The 24,916-nt window shown below is 45.5% G+C and overlaps 1 protein-coding gene across 1 annotated transcript; it reads right to left on the bottom strand.

Moving 5' to 3' along the window:
* Window positions 1–1,778: 1,778 nt before the first annotated feature.
* Window positions 1,779–23,834, bottom strand: LOC119385231 (acetylcholinesterase-like). Its single transcript, XM_037652730.2, has 6 exons — window positions 23,476–23,834; window positions 13,814–14,063; window positions 10,878–11,195; window positions 8,953–9,177; window positions 5,964–6,104; window positions 1,779–1,865 (listed from the first exon to the last, which is right to left on the bottom strand). The coding sequence occupies exons 1-6, from the start codon at window positions 23,832–23,834 to the stop codon at window positions 1,779–1,781; spliced, it is 1,380 nt and encodes a 459-aa protein (XP_037508658.2).
* Window positions 23,835–24,916: the final 1,082 nt, after the last annotated feature.

Raw genomic sequence — 24,916 nt, 5'->3', positions numbered from 1 at the left:
TAGATAGATAGATAGATAGATAGATAGATAGATAGATAGATAGATAGATAGATAGATAGATAGATACGCTCAAAGTCGCGGAAGTTCGCTAAGAAATGCTTCGAATTTAAAACTGGTCCTCGTCTGTGAATTGAACCCAGGACCAGCGCTTTTCCTTCGCATGCGCTTTATCATCTGAGCTAACGAGTTGTTTAGCAGATTAAAAGGCGAGGGTGAATTAATCAACATCTCCAAGCATACGGACACTGAAATGGTCACTGGTATCCAAGCAGTCCCCGAACAGGACAAATGTTTCGTCGAGTAAGTAGCTTCTGTTGAGCAATCCGTCTAACTTTTTTTATACCTTCGTGCATTTTGATGATGGAAAAACACAAGAACACCAGCGTAATCAGATTCAGGTGCACGAAATAATAATTGCGAAGGTTTTACGTGCCAAAAGCTCTGTATGATAATGAGACGTGCCGCAGTGGGGGACTGCGGATTAATTTAGACCATATGGGTCTCGTGCACTTATATCTAGTTACACGGGCGTTAGGTGCACGTTAAAGAATCCCATGTAGTCGAAATTATTCCAGAATCTCCCAAAACGGTGTGCCTGCCTCATAATCATTCGTTGTCCGAAGTGGCACATATATATCCATATATACGCCGATGTTTTAATTTCGTGCGAGACGCATACTGATAATAACGTTTCCCGGCTATTTGTGCAAGTGCACATGAAAAGAAAAGTAGCCTATTACAATACATTAGCGCTTCATCGAGATGTTCGGTGTGCAAATGATACATTTACACAGAGCGGCGACTCGTCATGGAAGGCACTTTGTAAGCAGGTCGGATGGCGGGGCCGGCTAGAGAAGTGCTGTACTTTTATTTTTCAAGCTGTTCCAAGAACTTTCGACCGAAATCTCAACTCTTGTGATGTCGAGGAACATTAAAACGTATTTAAAGTATTTAAAAACGAGTGAAAAAAGAAAAGAAGAGGTTCCATATCAAGTTTACTAGGAATCCACGAATGTTGACGCTGTATAGCATTGTTCAAAATGAGCACAGAATGCACATTTCAGGGTCTCCGAATTCTGGCGTGCCCAATTAGCGCATTTTACCTGTTAAGCACACACACTGAATATAAACGCGAGCCTCTATAAATTAGCTCCCTTGCTTTGGAAGGATAAATCTTCTTAAAAAATCACACTGTTCAGCTCGGAACGTTTTAACGATTCGGCTTCCTTTTTCCAGTCTGACGAGAACTGTTTTGGGATCCTTGGCGTTGAAGGATGGCCAGGGTTCTAGAGTGGAACCTATACGGGGTAGTTTCCTACAAGTGAAAGGAAAAAGTCGTGTTAAGAAAAAAAGAAAAAAAAAGCCAAATGCACGTACGATTTGATCATTCAGGTAAATATACTGACAATCTACCACTATAAGCGAGAGCAGTAGCTATTTTGTGAAGTATTCACAGGCGATATTTGGTGGGAAGCGGAAGGTATCTAAAACAAACGCACATTACGATAATAATGCGGAATATTTTCATAATAGTCACGTCAGCGCAAAGAAAATATTAACAGCTTACACACGGAAACTCGGAAACACATGAAAACTCCACCTACGTTGCTTTATTTTATCCTTCGCGTGTGTACATTTTGTGCGAGAACGTTCTAAGAGTTATTATTGTTTGTATGTTTCTGCTACTGTTTTTTTTCTCGTGATATGCTTTTATTACTTGTCCCTCCACTCAACCCCCCACATTCCTTACGTAATGCCTCGAGAGGGGCCCTTAGGGGTCAAATAATGATCTGCAGCAGCAGCACCGCTGCTGCTGCTGCTGCTGCTGATGATGAGTAAGGAATATCAATGTTCGACCTACTTGCCTAGGAACAGAAAGCCTGCTATTCGTAAGCATTTCCTAAATTTAAGTTCTTGAACAGAAAAAAGTGAGTTTCGCAAGGGCGAAGCAAAGAATGTGATAGCAACAAGCTGCAATGTTATATGAAGTGAGGCTGGTAGCTAACTCTTTTGGACCCGATCTCGTGTAACTCTACAAAACGCTGGTGTAAGAGAATACGGCCGCTACAGGGAGAGATGCGCTTTCGGCACAGACTCTTCGCGTTGAGAGCGCAGCAAGTAGAAGGGTATACGAGCCGCCCGCTGATGGCTGCCGAGATAGCGCGCCCTTAGAATCAAAGTTCAAAGTTGCTACTCGAGCGACACCATCCCCGCCACCCACCCCACCTCTCGCGTCTTTGCATGCTTGTTCACTACGGGCGTGGTGTGTCCTCTCGGCTTCGAAGGCAGGCCTCCCGAAGGGTGATGTTATCGCATGCGCCCTCCGAGCGACTGAGATGCGCCGGCTCGTTTGATCTCTGCTTCAGCCGTGTTCGTCGCCCCCGCTCGCACGCTTTTACCCGCGGTAGAACATACAATGTGCGGAGGGTCGTTATCAATTTGGACTTTATACGGGACATGACGGCGACGACGACGGCAAAAACCAGTCGAGAGTGTCCGTATAATTGCTATTGCAATTAAAAGAAAAAAAGATACAGCAGAATAACCAGCGTCGTACCCGTTCTTCCGTATATGTTATTTTATCTTTCTTTTCTATTTCCCTTCAGGTGCTTAAATCCATAAAACATGTTGCATGAAACACGATCAGTTAATATAAAACACTGCCAGTTAGTACTTCCATCCACATTGTATGGCAGGAGCCGGCTTTTTGCAAGAATTGCTGGATGAATATCTTGGTTTCATTAGAATTTATTGTGTAGGTTCTTGGCTTTGGTGACAGCAGACACAAGCCTCATCCTTTTGCGAATATTTGCGTCGGTATGTCGTAGTCCACGCGCAGAGAGCTATAGGGCTCAAATAACAAAGCGCTGTCTCTTTTATTATGCTAAATTATTGTCTTCCGATTTCTTTACTGCCGTTTTTGTTATTCCTCGTGCTCTACCTTTGTTGCCATCCTTCGCAGGCAGTTTACTTTCTCTGTTTCTCTACTTTTTGAAGGCGAAAACCTCATATTTCTCATACGTCGAAAATACGGCGTAGTTGGCAAAAAACAGGAATTGTAAAAGAAAAGAAAACTAATAAAAGTGTGACTCAAGGCGCCCGCTAACTTCGTCCTTGCGAAAGCGTGAAGTCGAGGCGATAAAGTAGAAGCGTCAGGAGGTCTTCAAGAAAAACAGTTGAATTTAAATATTGATCCAGCTGAGAACTTGCGTATGTGTCTTAATGAATTCCAAGATTTGCCACATTCGTTCTAACACGGCATCGTAGCACGCAGACCAAGTGGTGATGTCAACAAATTTAAGACATTGAAAACAGCGCCAAAGAATGCGTCGTAATGGATGTCTACTAGCTTTTGCCTTAAGTCGTCTTAGATTCCATTTTTTTTTCTTTTTTGATGGCGGCAGCTAGACTGGGCAGTTACACTTTCTACTATTATGTTTACTTTACATCAGCGTCCCCTCGCTTCACCATCACGCTATCACGAAGAACGAAAAGAGTAAACGGATCGACAAAAATGCGGCATTAGTTATGCCGTGTGAGCGTTTCGGTCGTCGGCGAAAGAAACGACAAGAGACGAGCTCGTGACCCCGCACAAGTTGATTAGAAACGGTCGGAACGGGCTTAAAAGGGTCTTACCAAAAACGTAATAAAGAAATCAGTGTCTTCGAGAGTACAGAAACATTTCGCACGTTGGTTATGTTGAACATTGTCGACACTGACGTCTTTAAGTGCGCTTATACGCCAAAGAGGTCGTTGTGTGGCCGTTTGTAGATTATATTTCGTCAGGTTGAAATCTAAGCTTCTTACAGTGTAGGCATGTTCCCTTGCAAGTTTATTGTCTCACACATCTGAACCGTTAAGCTGAAGGGCAAGAAAAAAACTTGCCCTTCGGTCGCTATTAAAATTCATAATTCGAGTGCGGCAAGACTATGGCTGAGGAGACGAAAACTTGTCTGGGCAAGAAAGTTAACTTGGCGAAAACCTCACAGCAGATACTTGAGGGCAGGTGTGTAGCGAGAAATCTTTTTTTTTTGGGGGGGGGGGGGAGGGGGGGAGGGTGAGCCTTACTGCGTGCGTTTGTACGTGTTCGTGCATACATGCACGTGCAAGCGTGAAAAATTTCGGGGGGGGGGGGGTGGCGGTTCGAAAACCCCCCTCCCCGGCTACACCAGTGCTTTAGGCGTACAATGGCGAGAACATAGAAGTAATGCTCGCTGAACAGGATGATTGTCGTTAAGCCTAATAAAATATACGCAACTAGCGACGACGTTGGATGTGCAGTACGCGCGAAAATAAAGATACTCGAAAAAAAAAAAGGCTACGCGACACAAATTAATATTTTTTTGATTTAGCAGCCCGAGTCACAAGTTGAAATGGATACAAACCCGGTTTTTGTAAACGCAGCCCAGTAGCTTATGAATGTGATTGCGCGCTCCTTGTCGGTCTGATGGTCTCCTTCTTTGAACCGGAGAGGAGTCCCGAACATGAAATGCAAGTCGTCGTAACGCTGTGCGCGTCCACCACCTCTGAAGACTGGACCTGTTTCGAGGACAAAAGTATACACCTAAAAGGGGCAAATAATAAACGATCATAAGTCACGTGCCGCAACCCAAATACCGCCTTTACAAATGATTTGTGACAGGCTTCATGTCATGCTTTAAAGGGGCCCTACCATGCTTTTCCAAGGAATCGTCTAATGACTTCATTGAAGTAGCTTATCGCCTCGCGAATCGACTGCCGCAAAAATTTTTAGAATCCATCAAGCAAGAGCGGAGTTACAAGGATTTGTCGAACGCTTTAAGCGCTTTCTCTCTCCTTTCGTACCAGCGAGCGCGCAGAAAGCTATGCAGGGGTGGAGGGATGACAAGGGGGCACAAAGATGCGTCCCTTCGTCAGTGCGCGTCATGACCTTGAGCACTTCATTTTTTGATCAAACTTGCGGCTTACTTTCAGTGTGTCCGCGTGCGTGCGCGCGGGCACGTGGCGGCATCCCGCGGCAGCCACGGTAACTATGCAACTCACGATGATCAAATCAGCCAATGGCCGCTGACATTGGGTATATGACGCAGTAATTTGGTTATATGGCATCGTTTGCAGAGAGAAGAGGGAACGATTTTTAGCTTACCTTGAGAATTAATTGTGCATTCCAGGTCGCGTGCTGCGCCACAATGTTTGGCTCGCGTGTTCTCGGGAGTCTCGATTACCGATCAGCAGCGTTTTCTGACCACGCTAAAAAAGTGTTGCAGGACCCCTTTAAGGTCAATCCTTAGACTAATTCGGTTGAAAAGTTAGCTTTACTGCTGCTACTAATTTTCTGAGTGCCAAGTCATCGAGTCAAATTCAAATTTGTCATATTGTAGTAAAAGTAATGCCGGGGAAGTCGCTTAAATATAGTGCTTTTTTCAATTAAAATATCGATTTCGAGAGCATTTGTTAAACACGTAAAAATAATTAGAATTAAATTCAGGCATTTGACGAGCCAAGACCACGATACGATTAAGAGCAGGGTAATAATAGAGAACTACTGATTAAGTGTGAACACCTGGTGTTCTCTGATGTGCACCTAAATCTAAGCATACGGGTGTCTCTGCAATATGACCCCATCGAAGTACGGCCCCCAAGGCTGGAAATAGAACCAGTGTCCTGTAGCTTAGCAGCGTGACACCATAGCCGCTAAGGTATCATGGCAGGCAATACGAATTGTGCACGCAAGTAACTTTAGCTATAACAAAATGAATTCATTTTGCCGATTCCGATTCAAGAAGCAGCAGCTTTACGTTACCGCATAAAACACAGTTTGCTGTTACACAACCGTTATGGGCTGTAGTGTTGCTACGATGCGATGCGAATGCTGCCACCAGAAGTTTGTTACATTAGAGCGATATTAGAAAGCTTCATTTGTTATATGCAATGTAACCCACAAGCAAAGCGCCATCAGTTACTCTTGCGAGCATCCCCCCTACCTTGTTTCCGAGGGCTGATAGAGTCTCGGCCAAGTATTGCATAGGGCAGTAGACCAGTATGTCTCCCAATATATTCTTCCACATGTCAGCGTCAATGTAAGTTTCATTACGGTAGCATTTCCTGTACTCGCCGATTATGTCCTAGATGGAAATACGAAGGGTACGGTAAATTTTATATTTAATCGCATCTGATAACAACGCGACATCTTGCAAAACGTGAAGAGACATCGTGAGACTCTATGTAGGGGTTCCCAAAAAAAAAAAGGATCAAAGCCAGTACCACCCCAAGTGAAAGCTGTACGAACGGCGGAGCACCGATTTGCCTGTTTCCCATGTGTGCATGTTTTTTTTCCTGTTGTCGTGTTTATCTACTTTCTGTTCTTTTTTTTGTGTGATTACGTGATATTGTTTTATCCTCTTCTGTCCTTATCTTGTGATTATCTGATTTGTTTTGCGATTATCTATTTTCTGTTCTATAGTCTCCGTTCTACTCTTTTTCTACAGTTTGCTGCTCCGAGCGCACTGCCTCTAACTCCCAACGCTGGCGTTTCGCCTCCACTTCTCTCTTCCTTAGATCTGCGTCTAACTCCCGACGCTGGCGTTTCGCTGTCGCTTCGCTGGCTTGGACAGACTAATTAGCTCTTCGGTGACGCTGGCGTTCACGCGCAAGCGCGCGCTGGCATTCCAAACATGCAGCCTGTTCGGCCTACGTGTATAAAAAGCGGGGACCTGCGTGACGCCAACGCGAGAAATGGGAGGACGACAGGGCGGTCCCTTAGACTGTTCGCAGTTAAAATTGCTTCATATTACGACAAGGAAAATGCTGGATAACTAGGCAGTATGTCTTTGGCAAACATCGCTTCTAAAACAGCGAAAAATTGTAAAACAAGTTATCAAAGGCACGTGCGTATCAGTTGCTGTAAAATTGAGCACCCCTATGAGACCACTGAATTATAGGCTGCCCGCACCCAAACGATTGCCTACAACTTATGACCCTTTTAACAAAGCCGATGTTGGCTCGGTAATCTTTAAAACGAAATAAATGGATGCCTATAAGACTTGGTTGACAGTTTCACAATGCACAGTCTAGCAGTCTGTCGTAAATTTTCTCGCGCGCACTTCTGATAAGTGAAAAGACATGCGTATGAGTCAAATATCCGTAATATAGTCACATGTTACCATGTGGATGCTTCCAATACTTTTGTTGTTAATATTTTTTGTACTGAATTGAACTCACGGCAATGCTTCCTATACATATACAAATGGAGATGCACGGAGAAATCGTTGCCTCTACCGAGTACGCATGCAGAGCAATGGTTAGACAGCGACCTTTTTTTCCCACCTCACAAGTTGCCCGTACTCCTAAACTTGAATTCCTGGTCTTCTTAGGAGCCGTTTCACAACTCTGCCGCCATGCACATTACACATTGCTGCCGTACTCACAAAGCACCACCTGAAAAGACTCCTGTGCTTTATGACAGGAATCTCCTTTAATTAAGACATGAAACCAAGTTTCGTAAGCAGCACCGGCGCAACTGGTAGTTTAGTTTTGCAACGAGTAGGATGCCTAATAAACATCGCACTGGAAACGCAGATGAAGGCAGAGTACACACGACACAACGCTTGCGTCATGCCTACTATTTCTTCACCCCTGCTTCAAGGGTGCTGTTTTTATTAACCATAAAGCAATGCCAACCAGCACAGGCTTCCAGAGCACAGGCCCTCCAGAGTAGGACGCGTACGCAATTTCTTTTTTGTCGTGGGGAAAGTCTGCACGGACAGGTAGAGACGTTTCAAATTTATGTCTGTTGTGTATTTTAATCTTCAATTACACAACACCATTGTTCATTTTCTGTATTTATTTATGACATAACAGCCGTGCAGATGTTTCCTTACAACACATTTCGCTAGAAGCTGTACTGTGTTCTATGTTTTATAGGCTTAAACTATTTTATCGACAACATTTCGCAGAATACCCCTATAGTTTTCTCTTCTACCTTGCGTAAACATCACAATCACGCCGTTTTCACGTTTGTTTAGTATGAATATAAGGGAGTATAGATGTCGCACTTCTCATTTTATTCCCTTTTAGTTGAGAGGGAGAAGTTTCTTGCAGAAAAAGAAAAGACAGAACTTCCAGGTTTTTATTTAAATGATGTCTTCTGTTGTGTATTCCGAAGAAGAGACGAAGGGTTTCGAAATTAAAAGAGCGCAGCGTACTACTTACAAAAGTCATGCCCATGCACAGAGCTCTTACGTTTTTTCACAACAGCTGAATGCAAGTTCTAAAAGTGCACGGATCTTGGCACGTGCCTTTTTCATGAATATCTTGCCTGTCGATGAATTTATTGCTCACTGCTCATATGTGATCTAAGCTACTGCCAGCTGAACGCTGTAAACTGTCCACTAAACAGTTACTGCAATGAACGCTACGTATACATGTCAGATTTTTTTCAGTACGAATGAGGCGTATCATTGTTAAAAAAAAATGCTTTTTTTTTTAAAATGCAGCTTCACCTGCAATTACACGTTATTTAACTATCTATACTCTTGTATATAGTCATGGGAGAAATTGATTTTCTATCGAGACAAATTTGTGATATTGGATATTGATAGTAACGCAAGTACACTTCCCTTTTAAGTTCATTTAGTGGATACAACTAGCCGTTTCTTACCATATTTATTGAAATGTTTTTCTCCCTTTAGAACTGTGCCCTCGTTTTAGCTCGGTAATATTCTAAAATGGTGTAATGAGTTCATGCAGTATACACTCCGAAAAGGTAACCTATGGCAAAAGGGTGCTGGAAATACCGAGCTAGTGCGATTACATGTGGCGTCAAAGAAACTATTAATTATTTCGTAGGCAGAATGTGAGCGTTTTCAATGAAGCGCCAGCCACATACACAGGCCCTGTGAAGAGCCGATAAGCAATAGATGCGACGATAGAGCCCGTAAGAAACTGATGACGCTGTAGCAAGTTCTCACTTACTTCAACCTGACCGCCCAAGGGGAGTTCGGAGAGGAACGTGATAATTTCTGCTGTTACATTTGGGAAAGATCCCTCCGGAAGAACGTATTTCAACTCGGCCAGTCTGTTCAGGATCATTGAGTACTCGAAGGAACCTTCGTCCGCCACGTTGCCCAAGAGAAACTCTTTGTCCCTCAGCCATGGTCTTGCAGCGCTCGAATTATGAATTTTAATAGCGGCCGAAGGCTGAAAGATCGGTGACCGAAACCAGGTTATACCTAATTAGCATCAATTTATTTATTTATTTATTTATTTATTTATTTATTTATTTATTTATTTATTTATTTAAGGCACCTTACACGCCCCTAGAGGCATTGCGTAAGGGGGGTAACGCAACGAAACCTGAAAACATGTACAATTATTTGAAAACAAAATGAAGGGGTTAAAATCTATACAAAAACGAGAACAGGAAGGAAAATTTTACAGCCCATATGCGCGCGAACGTACTTTAATATTTTGTTAGATGATAAAAAAACCGAAGAGGCAAGAACAACTACACGTTGGAATGCGACAGCTTTTATTCTGCCAGTAAAAGTTGGCACAGCAAAATACAAACAATCACACAACGAATACGACATAGCTTCGCTATTACGAAAGATTATTTAACGTAAAATTGCACACAAATAACGAAAACTGCAATGAAAAAAAAAAACAATCTTATACGTAGGATGAGTATATTTATTTTAACAAATGGGTTGTTAGAAGATGCCTGAAAATTTTCTTCATCACTTTCGGAAGCTATGGTGCTGGGAAGGTCGTTCCAAAGGCGAATGGCTTTGGAACATCCTTCATATTAAGATAAATAGGTAACAATCTTCAGAGCGGATCCACCTCTCATAACAGGGATGAACAAAAAATATTGAATACCAACCATTGAACGATTGGCGTGTGCGCTCTTACATGTTGTAATTTTTGATGTTATTGATGTTGCAGCCAAGACAAGACCTGCAGCGGGAATTCTGACAACCGTTCGAGGCATGGGAAGTACATTAGAACATTTATTTCTGGGGACAACGTGCGAATTCGCAGAGTATATCAAGGCGACATATAGCTGTTTCTAAACTTAGCATCAGAATTCGAGGAACAATAACAAAATATCTTCGCTTCGGAGTGCAACGCCCAAGTGCCCGGGGCAGGAGTGTGGCTTTGCTTTCAAGAGTAGAACGCGATAGCGTAGTGGGACAGTGTTCGTATCGCCTTCCCTTTCGCTAGCCTCGCTTCGCTTCTCGCTGGAGGCCTAAACCGTACCGCGAGAAAAGCCAAAGTACGGATGCCCTCCAGGTCAAATATCCATGCATTCGGCGCGGCGAAACACGGCCGGAAGGCGGGGCGTTGTCGTTTAAAAGCGCGGCCGTGAGCCCTTTGTGCCATTCCGCGGGTGGTGTGTAGAGCCGCTGAAGAACCTCCAAGATGTGCGTAACACCAATGCCAAATGGTGCACATAAATAGGTCACCGTTAGTACGCTGGAGGATGCATGCGAGGTGGCCGAGCGGCTAAACGCATCGCGCCACGGAGCAAGGGGCCGCAGGTTCGAATCTCCGGTTCCGCTCGAAGCGAAGATTTTTAAAATTATTTCTTTATTTGCATCTACCTCGAATTTTCGCTACCGAACAACGCTGATTTCAGGCTCGCAATCTCGACCGACCCCGACACCGGAATTTCTGCGTAACGAGCTCTTTAACGCAATCGCGTCAAAACTGCATTTCTTTGTTATGCGCGCATGTATAAAAGCTGGCTTCATGCTTTTCAATAAATCTACTTGGAAGTCAGCGCCAATATATGTCTTTTATGTGTTTTCTCTTTGTCTTCGTTTATTTGCGCTCCGCATACTCAGTATATATCAAGATCAGCCATTTTTAGAGATTTACAGTAACTGTGCACTCACCATAGTTTCTATCGTGTTCGAAGGGACGAAGATGGGTGCCAATGTGTAGGCATGCCTCGCCGCCATTCTCAGGCGGCTCGAGGGTATTGTCTGCAAGCATTCGACCACCAGGTCGACGCCTTCTTCTGGGTGGCAGAAACATAACCGGCCCATCTGAAGGGTATTCTGCAAGGCATCTCTCGTGTTGTCTCGGTACGGTCGAAAGAACGAAGACGTGTGTAACACGACGCGTTTCACTCGCTGCATCCAGTGTGACTTCGTCTCAAACAAGTGGTGCATTATCGAGATGGCACCGGCATCGTGACCTACGGGGACAATCTGGAACAAAAGTATCCCGTGTCGATTGTAACATCCACACTGTCCTTACATAACGCCTATCCATAAAATAGCGTAACCTTTACCTCTCTCTCAATATACGCACACACACACACACACACACACACACACACACACACACACACACACACACACACACACACACACACACACACACACACACACACACACACACACACACACACACACACACACACACACACACACACACACACACACACACACACACACATATATATATATATATATATATATATATATATATATATATATATATATATATATATTAAAGACAAGTTGAGCAAAATATGACATATGACCACACCTGCCTAAATTTACACAATCAAGTAGGCGTTGCGACGTAACAGTTATAAATATAAATAGCAAAGTATAGAGGCAAGTTAACTGAGACAGGTACAACTATCTTGTTCATGTTTTTGTACCATGGCCCTCTTGTTTCTCGTGGTATGTATTACCCCCCCCCCCCATCCCTCTGTAAAGCCCGTGAATGCCTTTAAGAAAAAGTAAGTATGTAAATAATTAATGCATTGATTATTTCATTCGGCACAATGCCTCGGGATCTTTTCTTAGGTTCTCTATCATGAGTGCGCTCTGTTGATTAAGTTCGTGGTGGCTGCTGCGCATGGTATACACCACGCATGATCTTCTGGTATCTGTTCTGTATATAGAGTGACGCAATAAATGGCGTCAGCTAAGAGCAGTGCTTTGTCCTGTCTTCTGCCTTGGGTTGCCGTTTCGCGCTAAAAACACTATGGATTCATTCATTCATTCATTCATTCATTCATATTCTGCGTCTTCAAGTTTTCAATCTCCATTCCAGACTCGATATTATAGTTCAGTGGCTACGACATGCGGCTGTTGGAATCCAGGTCGCAGGTTCGATTCTCAATGGCGTGGTGGCGTGAAATCAGGAAAATCTACGCCTGCCGTTCATGCATCGGGAACACGCTAAGTATCCCAGCTCTGGTCAAATTAATCTAGAGCGCTCGTGCAATGCATTAATTGTGCCCTTGCGCTGCTACTTTGAGTTGTTCAAACCATCTGAATAAATTAAGACCTGCCTGCCACTCGATTGCATTATCGGCCTCTGCGCTGGAAAGTGCAGCACTTAATTTATTAGATTGTTTTATGTTGCGCGTCCGTCAGGGGAGTTGCTAGAATGAGACAAAGGCACACGTGGTATGGTAAAATGCAAAAACAGCAAACGCAGTAAGAGGAACAGAAAGTACAAATGCTGATTAACGACTGGATGTTTATTCGAAAAAGAAAAGGATGAATTAAGATAACGGTGCAAACAAGCGATGTATACAAGGTGTTCCAGCTAACTTGCGGCTAGTATTACAAGAAAAAACACATGCGCTACGTGTGTAGAATTGGCCCAGTATTTTTCCGAGCCGTTTCCGATTTCCAAAGCTGGGTTATTAACAAAAATTGCTTGATTAACATTTTAATTATTAACTCTACCGACAAATCTTCAATGCGAAGTTGTAGCTCTTGCTCTGAAACGTCGGAATATTACATCAGTGCTAAGATAACTGCCCATATGATAAGCTCGGTAATTAAGAAAGATTGCCTAATTCACCTTTAAAATTTTGACTCTAAAAATATTCAGTAGTAAAATTGTAACGTTTTTTCAGCAACGTCGGATTATTTCATCTATGCTAAGATAGCTGCCCTGATCAATTTTTTTCTCCGGCTTTTCTTTAGAGTGCGCGAAATTGAAAAGTATACTTGGCGCAAGTTAGCTGAAACACCCTGTATACTTGAACAAGCCCAGACATCCGTCTACACCGTCTTTGTCAAAATGGCTAAGAAAATTAAATACCTCGGCATTCGAAGCTCTGTGATATAAAAAAAAAAACATGACATGGTTCATTACACGAAAAGGCAATTTCTTATTGAAAGGGTGGCATGGTGCCGTATACGAAATTTTTCCTTTATGCTCGCAGTATGAGTTGGAGCAGTGATGTAACTCTTCTTCAATAAAGGTACCCACCCGCGCTGTCGACAGCGGGCCACCGCACGCGCGTGCTGCTTTTGTTGAAGGATGCTTCATATGAAGAGAAAAATACTCATGCGTTATCCAACCACCATCAGCGGCCTATTTCATTTTTAAAAAGAACTTGTCTTCTTAAGCAGACATCCATGTAGTTTATAATGAAGGCTGGCGAGTTACTATATTAGCCATTTAAAGCAAGCTCTCGCTTGTAGTATAGAGGTTGCATTTATGTATACATGATCTATTTGCTTATGTTCATGCGTCGGCCACTACCGCATTTAGAATGAATTTCTTTGGTATAAACTAAACTTGGTCAATGACCGTAATTTTTTTCCTTTACTTCGTGATCTATTTTTCGCGTCGTTTTGTTGCAAGCCCAAACATATGCAAACCCGCTCAGCTATCACTTCTATACTGAATTTAGTATGTATAGTTTGACAGAAATCTGTACTATTCTCTCGCGAACGGTACGAAAAAGAAACATGGACACACTGCCACGTACGTGCGTCACATTGCCTATGTGCTCTTAGTCCAACTGCATATAAATAGATGCGGTGTATCGATTGCTGCAACGGCTTACGTCTTCGGGGTTACCACCGAAGAACTCGATGTTTTCCAGGACCCAGTCGAGAGCGACCTTCTGATCGTACAGACCAACGTTGCCCGTTATGTCCACGATGCGACCGTTGAGAAAGCCGAACGGGCCGAGCCGGTAGTTGGGGACCACGACAACTGCGTCAGCGTACAGAGCCAGAAGCTCACCCCTGTACAAGTTATGCGAGTTGCCGCCGTACTGGAAGTCCCGGCCCACGAAGACGACCAGGACAGTCCTGGAAAAAGCAAAGCATAATAGCCTATATTGTACTTTCCACGGACTGCCGAGCAACGACTTTACGTGTACGCGACCGGGGTCGCGTAGCTAAGCCGGGAGAGGGTGCAAGCGCATAGCAGAGTTGAGAAAAGGAAGCCAGGCTGAGGGTGAAGGGAGAGAGTAAAGTATAGTAAAGTAATGGAGTGTCAATACTAGGAATGAGTGTGGCGAGGGGTAGAAGAGGGAGGTGAACGGGAAGGGGAAGCGGGGGTGAGGAGGAAGTGAGAGGGTAAAGTCTGGTAAAGCGGCGTAGGGCTTTCGTCGCTGAGGCTTTCCCTCATCTCCGATGTCTATCGGTGTTCGCGATAGTAAAGCCACGCCTACAATTTTATGGTAAGTTAGAAGGGTGGCGGCTTGGCTAGTTGGTAGCTCATGACAAATGTTATAGCGCGAACTCAGGACGAGGACATGTATATATTTTCGTGTTCTGCACAATAAACCTAGTTGGAAGTTAGCGATCGTCTTCGTGCACCTTTTGTCCTCGTCCTGAGTTCGCGCTATAACATTTGTTTATGGTAAGCTCTTGTGACCTCTTATTTTGTAACGGTCTACTTAGATTTCAATCCTCATCGCTCCTCGTCATTAGCTCGGACATCACCGTGCAACCCGCTGTTATCCTCGATGAAGGCGCAACGATTGATACGAAAAATCAGATTGAAAACAAAATGGATCGGCAGCTCCATTGTCACGGCAATATTCCAATTACTGTGTGCTTCTGCCACACACTTTCTTTGTCATCTGTGCGTGATTACATTAGGATGCAAATCCAGCAAATCGTCTAGATATTATACGGGGGTGTAATGGGGGTTGTCTACTGCATCGTCATAAAAAAAAATAACATCTATAGGAGATTTAGCCTTGCAAATAAGATAGTTCCGCAGTTGAGATTAACAGTGGTTATCTTATTTCCGAGCTTGTTGCAGCATGATGCTGTAACAAGATTGAAAATGAAGTAGCAACTTGCCCAATCTTCAAGGCTAACTATTTTATATAAAGCGCATTTAAGATAACGGCAATCTATCCTGTAGCGCGAATGATTAATGTCGAAAACAAAAAAATCACAGCATATCCACGGGGTGAATGATGATGAGTGGGGCGAAGCTACGGAGGGAATCATCTGTAAACCGTGAAACTCTTCCGTGAAATGCGCCCAGTACATAATATAAAGAGTGTGAAACATCGTGTATATATTAAACATCAAACTTTTATTGTACTGTTGGTTTACGTGGTCCCTTCATTATCACTTGTGATCGGTGAAATGCAAGGAAGAAGTCCGCTCCCGAGCGAAAGAGCGCCAAGAGCGACCGCATTCCCCGCTCGCCCTGTGCGAATTAAAGGCAAGGCTAGACAGGACGCGCGTTCCACGACGCGAGGTCGGTAGCATGCCCAACGAAAGCCAACGGAACGCGATCGTGCAAGTGCTCCGGCTTCGCATCGCCTCATGGTTCCATTTAGCGTCACAAAACCAAACATATTGCTCAAGGTGTGCCTTGCGTTTTTCGTAGAAATAATTTCTTTATTATGTCATTAACACGAAAAGTTGAAAGCTCACTAGAGTGTATCGCCCGCAAAGTATGTCTTTTAGTGTGATTTAACTCTCGTACGGCAGGGTCCTCGCGCCGTTGCCGGTCCACCTCGCCCGTTGACGATCGGGCGAGGTGGCTACATATAACTACTACTACTACACTTTAAGAAAAACATCTGGCGTTCTTTCGTTCTGCTTTTACAAAACATCTGGCGTCTTTCGTTGGTTTATTTCATCAATCAACGGCGTTTTGAACAAAATTTTATTGTTTAATCACGCACAGGAGAAATCTCACCAGGCACTACCTTGGAGGTAAACAATGGCTGCTAATGGCAATGAGAGACAGAAGAAGTCGGCTTTTAGCTAACACTTACACTTCTACTTCTACTAACGTTTCCTACTGGAACATGCCAATGGCTGCTAATGGGGAATGAAAGACAGAAGAATTCGGCTTTTAGTTAACGCGCACGCTGCGAATTTTTTATTGTTCAACAACGCACAGGAGAAATCTCCCACCGGCACCACCTTGGAGGTCAAAGCGTAAGACTTGTTACTCACTACTACGACCACGACGACTACGAGGGACGAACGGGTGCCGCCTTAAGGAGCTTCGCCCCTAAAAAAGGAACCTGGTTTAATGTTGCACCAAACACGCGTACATGAAACTTAACAATAGCATCCACTAGTACAGCCTTGGCAAGTAGCAGGTGCATGATCCACTTGGAAATGGCCTTAAGGCATCTTTAATACTGCAAGTGATCTTTCACAGCTTTTTCTTATCGTGTGCAGCTCTTTAGTATGATAATAGTCCCGCGGGCGCGTCTACCGGCATGTAGGTCACGGAGGGCACCTGCAGCGTAATTAGCGAAGGTAAACAGACGCGTCATGGGCTGATGTATGAACATTGTATAATAGGCTATTTCAATGAATCCGGCTTGTCTCTGCTCAGTATCAGCACTCGTTTGTAACCGTTTATTGTAACCGTAGTAAGGGTGGAACACCGTGTACGCATATTTATTTGTGTTGGAAGGTAATAAGAATCAGGGTCTATGTGGATCTTACTAGAAAAGCCTAGAAAAAATAATCAGACATAATATGCTCTGCGCCATGGAGCAACAAAAAGTAGGAGACAGCATCACGGGTCCATCTTGAAGACTATATAGCGATCAAAAAATACAAGCAGAAAATCGGTCCTCGTGTAATAGGCAAGATGTGGCTTCTAGTCGCCTCATTTGGGTCACAGCACCATCTATCACGAAAGCAAGCGATCGTAATCTATTCAGGCAGCTGAAGTGCGAAAAACCGGACAGTGAAAAGGTTGAGAACGCAAAAGGAGCTTTGTATATGTCAGCCTCATCACTGTCTGTTTTGTGCTTCACCTGCCTGAATATGTACCTGAATATATGCCTGAATTTGAATACGTACGAACATTAAATACCACGTCTGGGCTCTCTTTGGCCAGAAGTGGCCCTTGTACCATTAAACATAGTATATCAACATATGCCTGAATGTGTTACCGTACCAACGAGCTGGGGTTCAGGCCCTAAGTTGTAATCAATGTCCCCTGCGATCAAAAAGTCTACTTGGCTTCCGACGCATACCGTGAAACTTCGGAGGTCATTTTATCGCTAACATAACCCTTGCCTTGAAGCCTATGCCGAGAAACAGAAAACGCATCTCAGAAAGAGCGCCGAGCAGTCGCTAATACTTCGCTGCCGAAGCATCATCAATCATGTACAAAGCTAAGAGTGTTTTGGGAACAATTGTGGAGATAGGTTTGCACTAGGCTTACCTACGAGCGCGACCGTGTAGACGCGACGTTCTCCACTGCCGCTGCGTGCGACGACGCTGCGGCCGGGTTCGTCGTTTTCTCCGACACGGCGCAGAAACCACGCACGAGGCAGGGTAACAACAACAACGGGTTTATTAACCCAAGATGCAGCACAGTACGACAGTCACAGGCTTGCAGGCCGTAAGGGGAACTCCGCAAGACCGATCGAGTACGCTTGCCAGCGGCGCTAAGACTACCACACAAAGGGCAGCGGTCGAGCACCCGAACGAGAAGCCGCCTGCTAGAGCAGCGCGTCAACCTCTCGTGCTAGCCTGAGAGCATCTGCCGCCACGAGCGAATCGTCGGGCGCATCTTAGCTCGTAGGAGAGGAGGATGTCACCAGCGGCCCAATGGGGAATGGCGCTGCGTTGTGACGTAGGCCCGCGCAGCGCGCCAGCGTAGCGTGCCCGGACATGCCAGCGCGGGACGGAGCCGACGCTTGGCTCGCCCAGACAAAGAGGCGCCCTGGCCGCCATCTTGGCGATTGCCGGTGCCTAAGTGCGCCCGGGCTACGCGGCCGGCACGCGCGCGGCAGCTGGGGAACGAGGCGCCAGGTAGGAGGACGCTCTCGATCCCCACATTCCCCCCTCCTAAAGACCGAGGCCAGCCTGTGAAAGAGGCTGTCCGAGGCCAAGTGGCAAGGTCAGCTCAGCCGCAAGGGGGCTGGCCCACGGGGCAAAGTCCAACAGGGGGGTGTCGTCTTCCTGAAGGTACAAGTCCAAAAGTCGGCCATGGCCACACAAAAGTCCCACCAAAAGTTCCACCACAAGGGGAGAGCCCACCGCCGGGAAGAAGGTCCACAGCCCAGGAGGAACGGGGGCAAGACTGCACAAGGGCGGGCAGCCAGCCCGCTTGAAGTTCGCCGGACTGGAGAGGTTGGCAGCCGGGAACGTACGAGGCGTGGCTGCCAGTTGCGTGCGGCAGCCAACCGCCGAAAGTCGCAGGGACGGGGGCCACACAGGAACGGCAGGCCGGAACAGGAGGCAGCCAGGAACGGAAGCCGGAGCGACCACGCTCGGGCCTGGGCCAAAGCTTGAGTGGGCGAACCAGTCGGCGAGGGCGGCTGCCGAAGCTGCCAGGTGGGCAAGGCAGGATGGAGGTGGTGTCTGCAGGCCAGAAGGCAGGAACCAGGCCCCCGCAGGAAGGACCAGGGAACAGCAGGCCAGCTGGTCGGGAACAGGCTGGTGGCACGGTAGAGCCAGGCGCAGGGAGACGACTGGGCGACGCAGGAGTGGACAGAAATGTCCCCGGCATAGCCGGCTTGCCGAAAAGGGGTGCCTGCCTGATAATGCTGCCCAACAAAGGGGGCGCTTGCCAGGTTATGGCTTGGACAACACGTCAGAGGGTATTTTCGGCCAAGAGGGCCTTCTACCACTTCCAGACGTGTGCCGCCGCACCTTAGCGGTTATTCTCCATTCACTGTCATGGTATGGAATAAAGTCCAGCTACCTGTCAGTGGGAGAAAGGTTGCTTAGGTGTGTTTCCGCAGGTTGTACCGCTGGCGTGGCTTGGAGCCAGCCTTCTCAGGGTTGTGTGACCGCCTCCCCCTCTCCCAAGTCGCTGTTGCGGGCAACGAAAGGGTTTGAGGGGCGGCTGCATGAGCCTGTGGGGCTTGCCCGCACGAGACTTCACGCATTGCCACACGTGGAGTCACGTTTAGTGCCTGGTCGGGTAGCAGAGCGGCACAACTTTTAGAAAGTCTTACGGCCACTCGCATGTCCGGCCAACCGCGAGTCGTGGAAATAGCCGAGGGTGACTTTCCTTAGACTGCAGGGTACCCCTACCTTAAAAGACTCCTGGGGACCTTCCTCTGGTGGGATGTGGAGCGCAGGAGAACTCCGCCGGCGACAAACAGATGCGAATCCAACGTGCCCGCAGCAATACCAGACTGCGTAAACGGCACACGGCGCCGACTTTAAGGAAAGCTACTTGATATATTCCAAATGGTTGGTTGTCGCCTCAATGGTCCAAGAATCACGCGGGGTTGAATCGCTCCTGTGAGCCATCGCGGAGTCCCAAAGTGATTGTAGAAGAGGCTGGCTTGCCAAGGCTAGATGTGTAACGTCATGCTCGCTCCTGCTTTATCGATTTCTTCTACGCTACGCGCGCATGCACATGCCGTCACCATTTTTGCAGCCCCATGTCTGACGACGTTTCCAGTGAACTTCTTGCAAGGTCATGCATACACAATTGATCTCGGCCTAAAACCGAATAAACGACATAAAAGGAAATCACCACGCATATCGCCCCCATCAACCCATGTGCATTTCTATGCAACGGTACTGGAGAGGAAGAAAGACCAGAAAGAGACGGTAAAAGAGACGGTACCCATTACCTGCTCACATAGCTTCTCAGAAAGAGGCATCATCTATATATTTCCATCACGGCGCGCACGCTTTATGTTCTTTAGAAGACTGTAGGGTTGGGCGTGTTGGTGCAACGTGATTATGAGTGCAAAACAGCGCAGCCGACAGGAGCGGACAGAAGAGGACACATTTCAACTGTGTCATGGCTGATTTAGCAAGACGACTGCCATCTCAGTTGCGATTCTCGCTGTATGCAGATGATGTGTGCATTTGGACATCTGGAACTAATGTTCAATGAATTCAGACGACACTACAAGAGGGCATAAATACCATCAACAACTTTTTAATAGAGAGATAGATGGCTCTCTCGCATGCGAAGACAGCTGTGTTGCCCTTCAGCTGGAAGGACAACCTTTGTTGATTGTGATACAGCATCGATTCCTTGGAATAGTACTTGATCGGCAGCTGTCCTGGACACCACACATAAAAATACTCGAAAGCGATGTTAATACAATAGTGAATATACTTCGCAGAATTGCTGGTACGTCATGGGGTGCATCAGTGTCGTCCCTACTAACTGCACACAATGATTTAATAAGACAAATAATTGCGTACTCTGCGGCAATCTTACACGGCCTTTCACCCACGTCGGAACAGAGAGTTCAAAAACTTTTAGCTAAGGGATTACGCATATGTCTAGCAGTTCCACGAGTGACTTCCAGTTCCCTTGTAATAGCAGAGACTCGCCAATCTCCCTTTAGAGTCACGAGAAGTATAGAAACATGTCGGCATTTTTTTCGTCTTCAGACGCAACATAAAAACCACCCATTGGCTTTGTAGGTGTTACAAAGGAATAGAAGCTGTGTTCATAAAGAAATTAAGGAAGAAGCCAGTATATTGCCAAGGAATCAATTTTTTAACTCAGACGTTGATTATCCTCCATGGCTGCTTACGCTATCAAAGGTCGAAGCGTCAGTGGACGGCATAATGAGAAAAAAATCACAGCATATCCACGGGGTGAATGATGATGAGTGGGGCGAAGCTACGGAGGGAATCATCTGTAAACCGTGAAACTCTTCCGTGAAATGCGCCCAGTACATAATATAAAGAGTGTGAAACATCGTGTATATATTAAACATCAAACTTTTATTGTACTGTTGGTTTACGTGGTCCCTTCATTATCACTTGTGATCGGTGAAATGCAAGGAAGAAGTCCGCTCCCGAGCGAAAGAGCGCCAAGAGCGACCGCATTCCCCGCTCGCCCTGTGCGAATTAAAGGCAAGGCTAGACAGGACGCGCGTTCCACGACGCGAGGTCGGTAGCATGCCCAACGAAAGCCAACGGAACGCGATCGTGCAAGTGCTCCGGCTTCGCATCGCCTCATGGTTCCATTTAGCGTCCCAAAACCAAACATATTGCTCAAGGTGTGCCTTGCGTTTTTCGTAGAAATAATTTCTTTATCATGTACATTAACACGAAAAGTTGAAAGCTCACTAGAGTGTATCGCCCGCAAAGTATGTCTTTTAGTGTGATTTAACTCTCGTACGGCAGGGTCCTCGCGCCGTTGCCGGTCCACCTCGCCCGTTGACGATCGGGCGAGGTGGCTACATATAACTACTACTACTACACTTTAAGAAAAACATCTGGCGTTCTTTCGTTCTGCTTTTACAAAACATCTGGCGTCTTTAGTTGGTTTATTTCATCAATCAACGGCGTTTTGAACAAAATTTTTATTGTTTAATCACGCACAGGAGAAATCTCACCAGGCACTACCTTGGAGGTAAACAATGGCTGCTAATGGCAATGAGAGACAGAAGAAGTCGGCTTTTAGCTAACACTTACACTTCTGCTTCTACTAACGTTTCCTACTGGAACATGCCAATGGCTGCTAATGGGGAATGAGAGACAGAAGAATTCGGCTTTTAGTTAACGCGCACGCTGCGAATTTTTTATTGTTCAACAACGCACAGGAGAAATCTCCCACCGGCACCACCTTGGAGGTCAAAGCGTAAGACTTGTTACTCACTACTACGACCACGACGACTACGAGGGACGAACGGGTGCCGCCTTAAGGAGCTTCGCCCCTAAAAATGACATGTTCATTCGAGCCGTCCAACAACTAGCGTTTTACCAGATATATATGCGATATCCTGATAACATACATGTCTATACAGATGGCTCCAGTGTACCAACATCTTTAACTTCAGCACTTATTGTACCGCACCTCAAGGTACAAGATTCATTTAAATTATGTCGCGTGAGATCGTGTACAACAGCTGAACTATTCGTTATTCTAAGTGCTATAAAATTTATCAATTGTGTAAGAGATGTCCATAAATTAGTGACTTTCAGTGATTCGCAGGTGGCACTAACATCACTCTAGCACAAAAGCAAAAACAATTAATGACAGTCTGATCGACGAGACACTTAACGAGCTCACCGAGGCAAATCAAAAGCATCATGAAATAATGTTCCAGTGGATACCGGGACACTGCAACATTCCTGGCAACACAGCAGCTAATGAAGCAGCACGACAAGCACACCGCAAAAATGATATCGTTTCTATTCCAATGTCAAAAATGAATTGCGAAGCATTTCAAAGGCAAAATCTTTCAATATGTGTAAAAATACGTGGTTCGACGAAAATTGTAAAAGCTTTAATTTATATCATATAGATCCACTAATCGAATTTGAAGTTCCGTTATTTTTAGACAGATGTGTGGAAACCCTTATTGACCGATTAAGGCTAGGCACTGCCTACACCAAGCATTTTTTTGCACAGAATTGGCCGCGCTGAAACTCCTGAGTGTGACTGTGTATTCGGAGACGAAGACATATATCACCTCCTTCTAGAATGCCCACAGCACGACGGACGAAGACGCCAACTTAAATCATCGTTAATGACATTAGACCACAGACCACTAAGATAAAGAAAAGTTTTGGGCCCATGGCCAAAAAGAGGTTTACAGAAGTGTGCTTTAAAAGCATTCAAAATTTTTCTTGAACACAGTGGCATTCTTGGCCATTACTAGCGTATTTAAACTTTGTTTTGTTTTAACGGCAGAGTGTATATTTATGTGCGTGTTGACCATTTTTGTCTTGGTTATGTTAAAGAACGGTTGCCCTTAATTTTTTTTAACATCACCGTGTGTACACATATATTTGATTGTTGAATGTGTTGTTTTGACTGTTATGTAATGTCTTGACTTTTACGTTAAATTGTATATTTTATTTACTGCAGGTTAATTGTGATTAGAAATTTGGACCCTATGTACTTTATGTTTATGGACCCTATGTACTCTAAGAGCTAAGGAGTAGCCGGCGCCTTATTTGTGCGGCAACATCTCCTTACATCACGTCAATCAAAAAAAAAAAGAAAAGCAAAGCACAAGCGAAGGAACACACAGGACGAGCGCTAACCGGTGTCTTGTGTATTCTTTCGGCTAGTGCTTCGTCTCCTTTGCGATATTTTTCCACTGAGAAAAAAAAATGTTGCTCTAGCGCTCATCTCGACAAGGAACATTGTTTTAGTCTGACACTTTGGCGAAGACATGTCCCTTTCTCGAGGCGTTGGCCTCACCTTTATTCGTTGTTTGACAACTTCCCGTAATTCAAACCACCATCTTCCCTGAACTGCTTTACGTCTCATTTGGAGTGTTCAAGGAATACAGCTGGTGAGGGAAGTGCGGCCAACAGCATGGTTTGTTACCTGAGTCCGCAATCGCTCTTGCATCGTCGCCCGGGGAGCATCGGCGTCCAGATGTTTAGGTGCAGGCAGCGCTCGCTCACTGGGCCATCAATGTCTTCCATGGCGTAGTCCTTGTCCTGTACGCAGCACGGCTTCATCGAAAGGGCCTTAGTAAGGAGCATCTGTTTGTCCATCACCAGGGACTGCTGGAAGCGCATGCTACGGACGGGGTCGCGTGCAAAGTAGATGCCAAGGAACTCGTGGACGTGTTTCGCACCTACCACAAGGGTGCGGCCAGCGTAGCGGCCGCGCAGTGTGCGCACCTCCACCTCGTGGTCCACTTCCCAGACGTAATACAGCAGCAAGCCAATGCCAAACATCAGGAATAGTATGCCGGAAACGAAGCACACGGCTTGCCTGGGCGAAGCAAGAAATAACAATAATGCGCTGTAACTGAAGCATAAACCGTGACAGAATTGAATTCAATGAAGCCATAGCGCTGAACCGAACCGAACCAAACAGCCCAGAAATCTGTTCTCTTAGAGTGGAATTCGCACGCACAACGCATGACTTGTGACTCTCGGTACGTGCTACACCGTCTGACCGCGTGGCATCGTGCTGCACACTCGCGGTTAAGTGACAGGACTCTTAATATAACAAGTTTAGTCATCCACTGCTGCTTTTCTATACCAAGGACTATCAGCGAAAGCTCATTTACGCAGTGGACGGTAAGACGTCGCCTCCCAAGCTAGTGTCTTCTGTGCTGTGGAATCTTCTGAACAAGCCTCGCAGCTTCCTTGATGCGGCTTCGCTAGTCTGGCTCCAGTTAACCTTCTGCAATGCCTCGATAGAGGTGCAGCTGTCACCGTGGACGAAACCTGCGAATAGTAAAGTAAGTTGAATAGGAAAGTAAGCACGCTTTTCGTGATTTAAGTGGGTCAGCCTAATAATACTAAAACGAATGAGAGAGTGCCATCGTAAAATGAAATACACAAAGCTACATGTCGATTAGAGACCGAATTAACAAAGCTTTCAATTCGTAAGTGCGTATTGCCATTGGCCAGCAGGACTGGTTAGTGATATTCCCAGCATCACAATTGGGTAAAACATTTCTTTTATGCGCTTGAATTCGCCTAGTCTAAGACACGTGTGCACGCACGTAAATTTTACCATTTTCTCTGTTATGCGTAGCATACTTGAGTGACTGAAACTTATTCAGCAGGAGTTGTATGCTCCATGCTTGGCTCAGAAACAAGCAACTCCTTTCAACAACAGTGCGCCTTTCCGACAAATCGTTCAGAGCAATTCCCCCGTACGTATGTACATCGGTGCTCAGACTCCAAGGAGTCAGTAGGTGATGTTGTATCTTTATCCTCACACGGAAACAGAAGTAATTGACAATGCGGAAAGGTGAGCTGTTCAATGGGATACAAATGAAGTAAAACGGAAATTGTGTATTTGA

The sequence above is a fragment of the Rhipicephalus sanguineus genome, chromosome 3 (genome assembly GCF_013339695.2).
Source record: "Rhipicephalus sanguineus isolate Rsan-2018 chromosome 3, BIME_Rsan_1.4, whole genome shotgun sequence".
In the NCBI taxonomy this organism is placed as follows: domain Eukaryota; kingdom Metazoa; phylum Arthropoda; class Arachnida; order Ixodida; family Ixodidae; genus Rhipicephalus; species Rhipicephalus sanguineus.
Note: the sequence above shows the minus strand (reverse complement) of the source record. Positions and strands in the feature narration are given on the sequence as shown.

Bases quoted from the DNA above. Each gene is read 5' to 3' on its own strand.
- LOC119385231 (XM_037652730.2), bottom strand. From the start codon at position 23,834: ATGTTTGGCATTGGCTTGCTGCTGTATTACGTCTGGGAAGTGGACCAC. The intron at 14,064-23,475 runs GTAACAAACCAT...TGCTTTTTCCAG, and splicing joins AAGAGCGATTGCGGACTCAG to GACTGTCCTGGTCGTCTTCG. The intron at 11,196-13,813 runs GTAAGCCGTTGC...CTTTTGTTCCAG, and splicing joins TCGGTGGTAACCCCGAAGAC to ATTGTCCCCGTAGGTCACGA.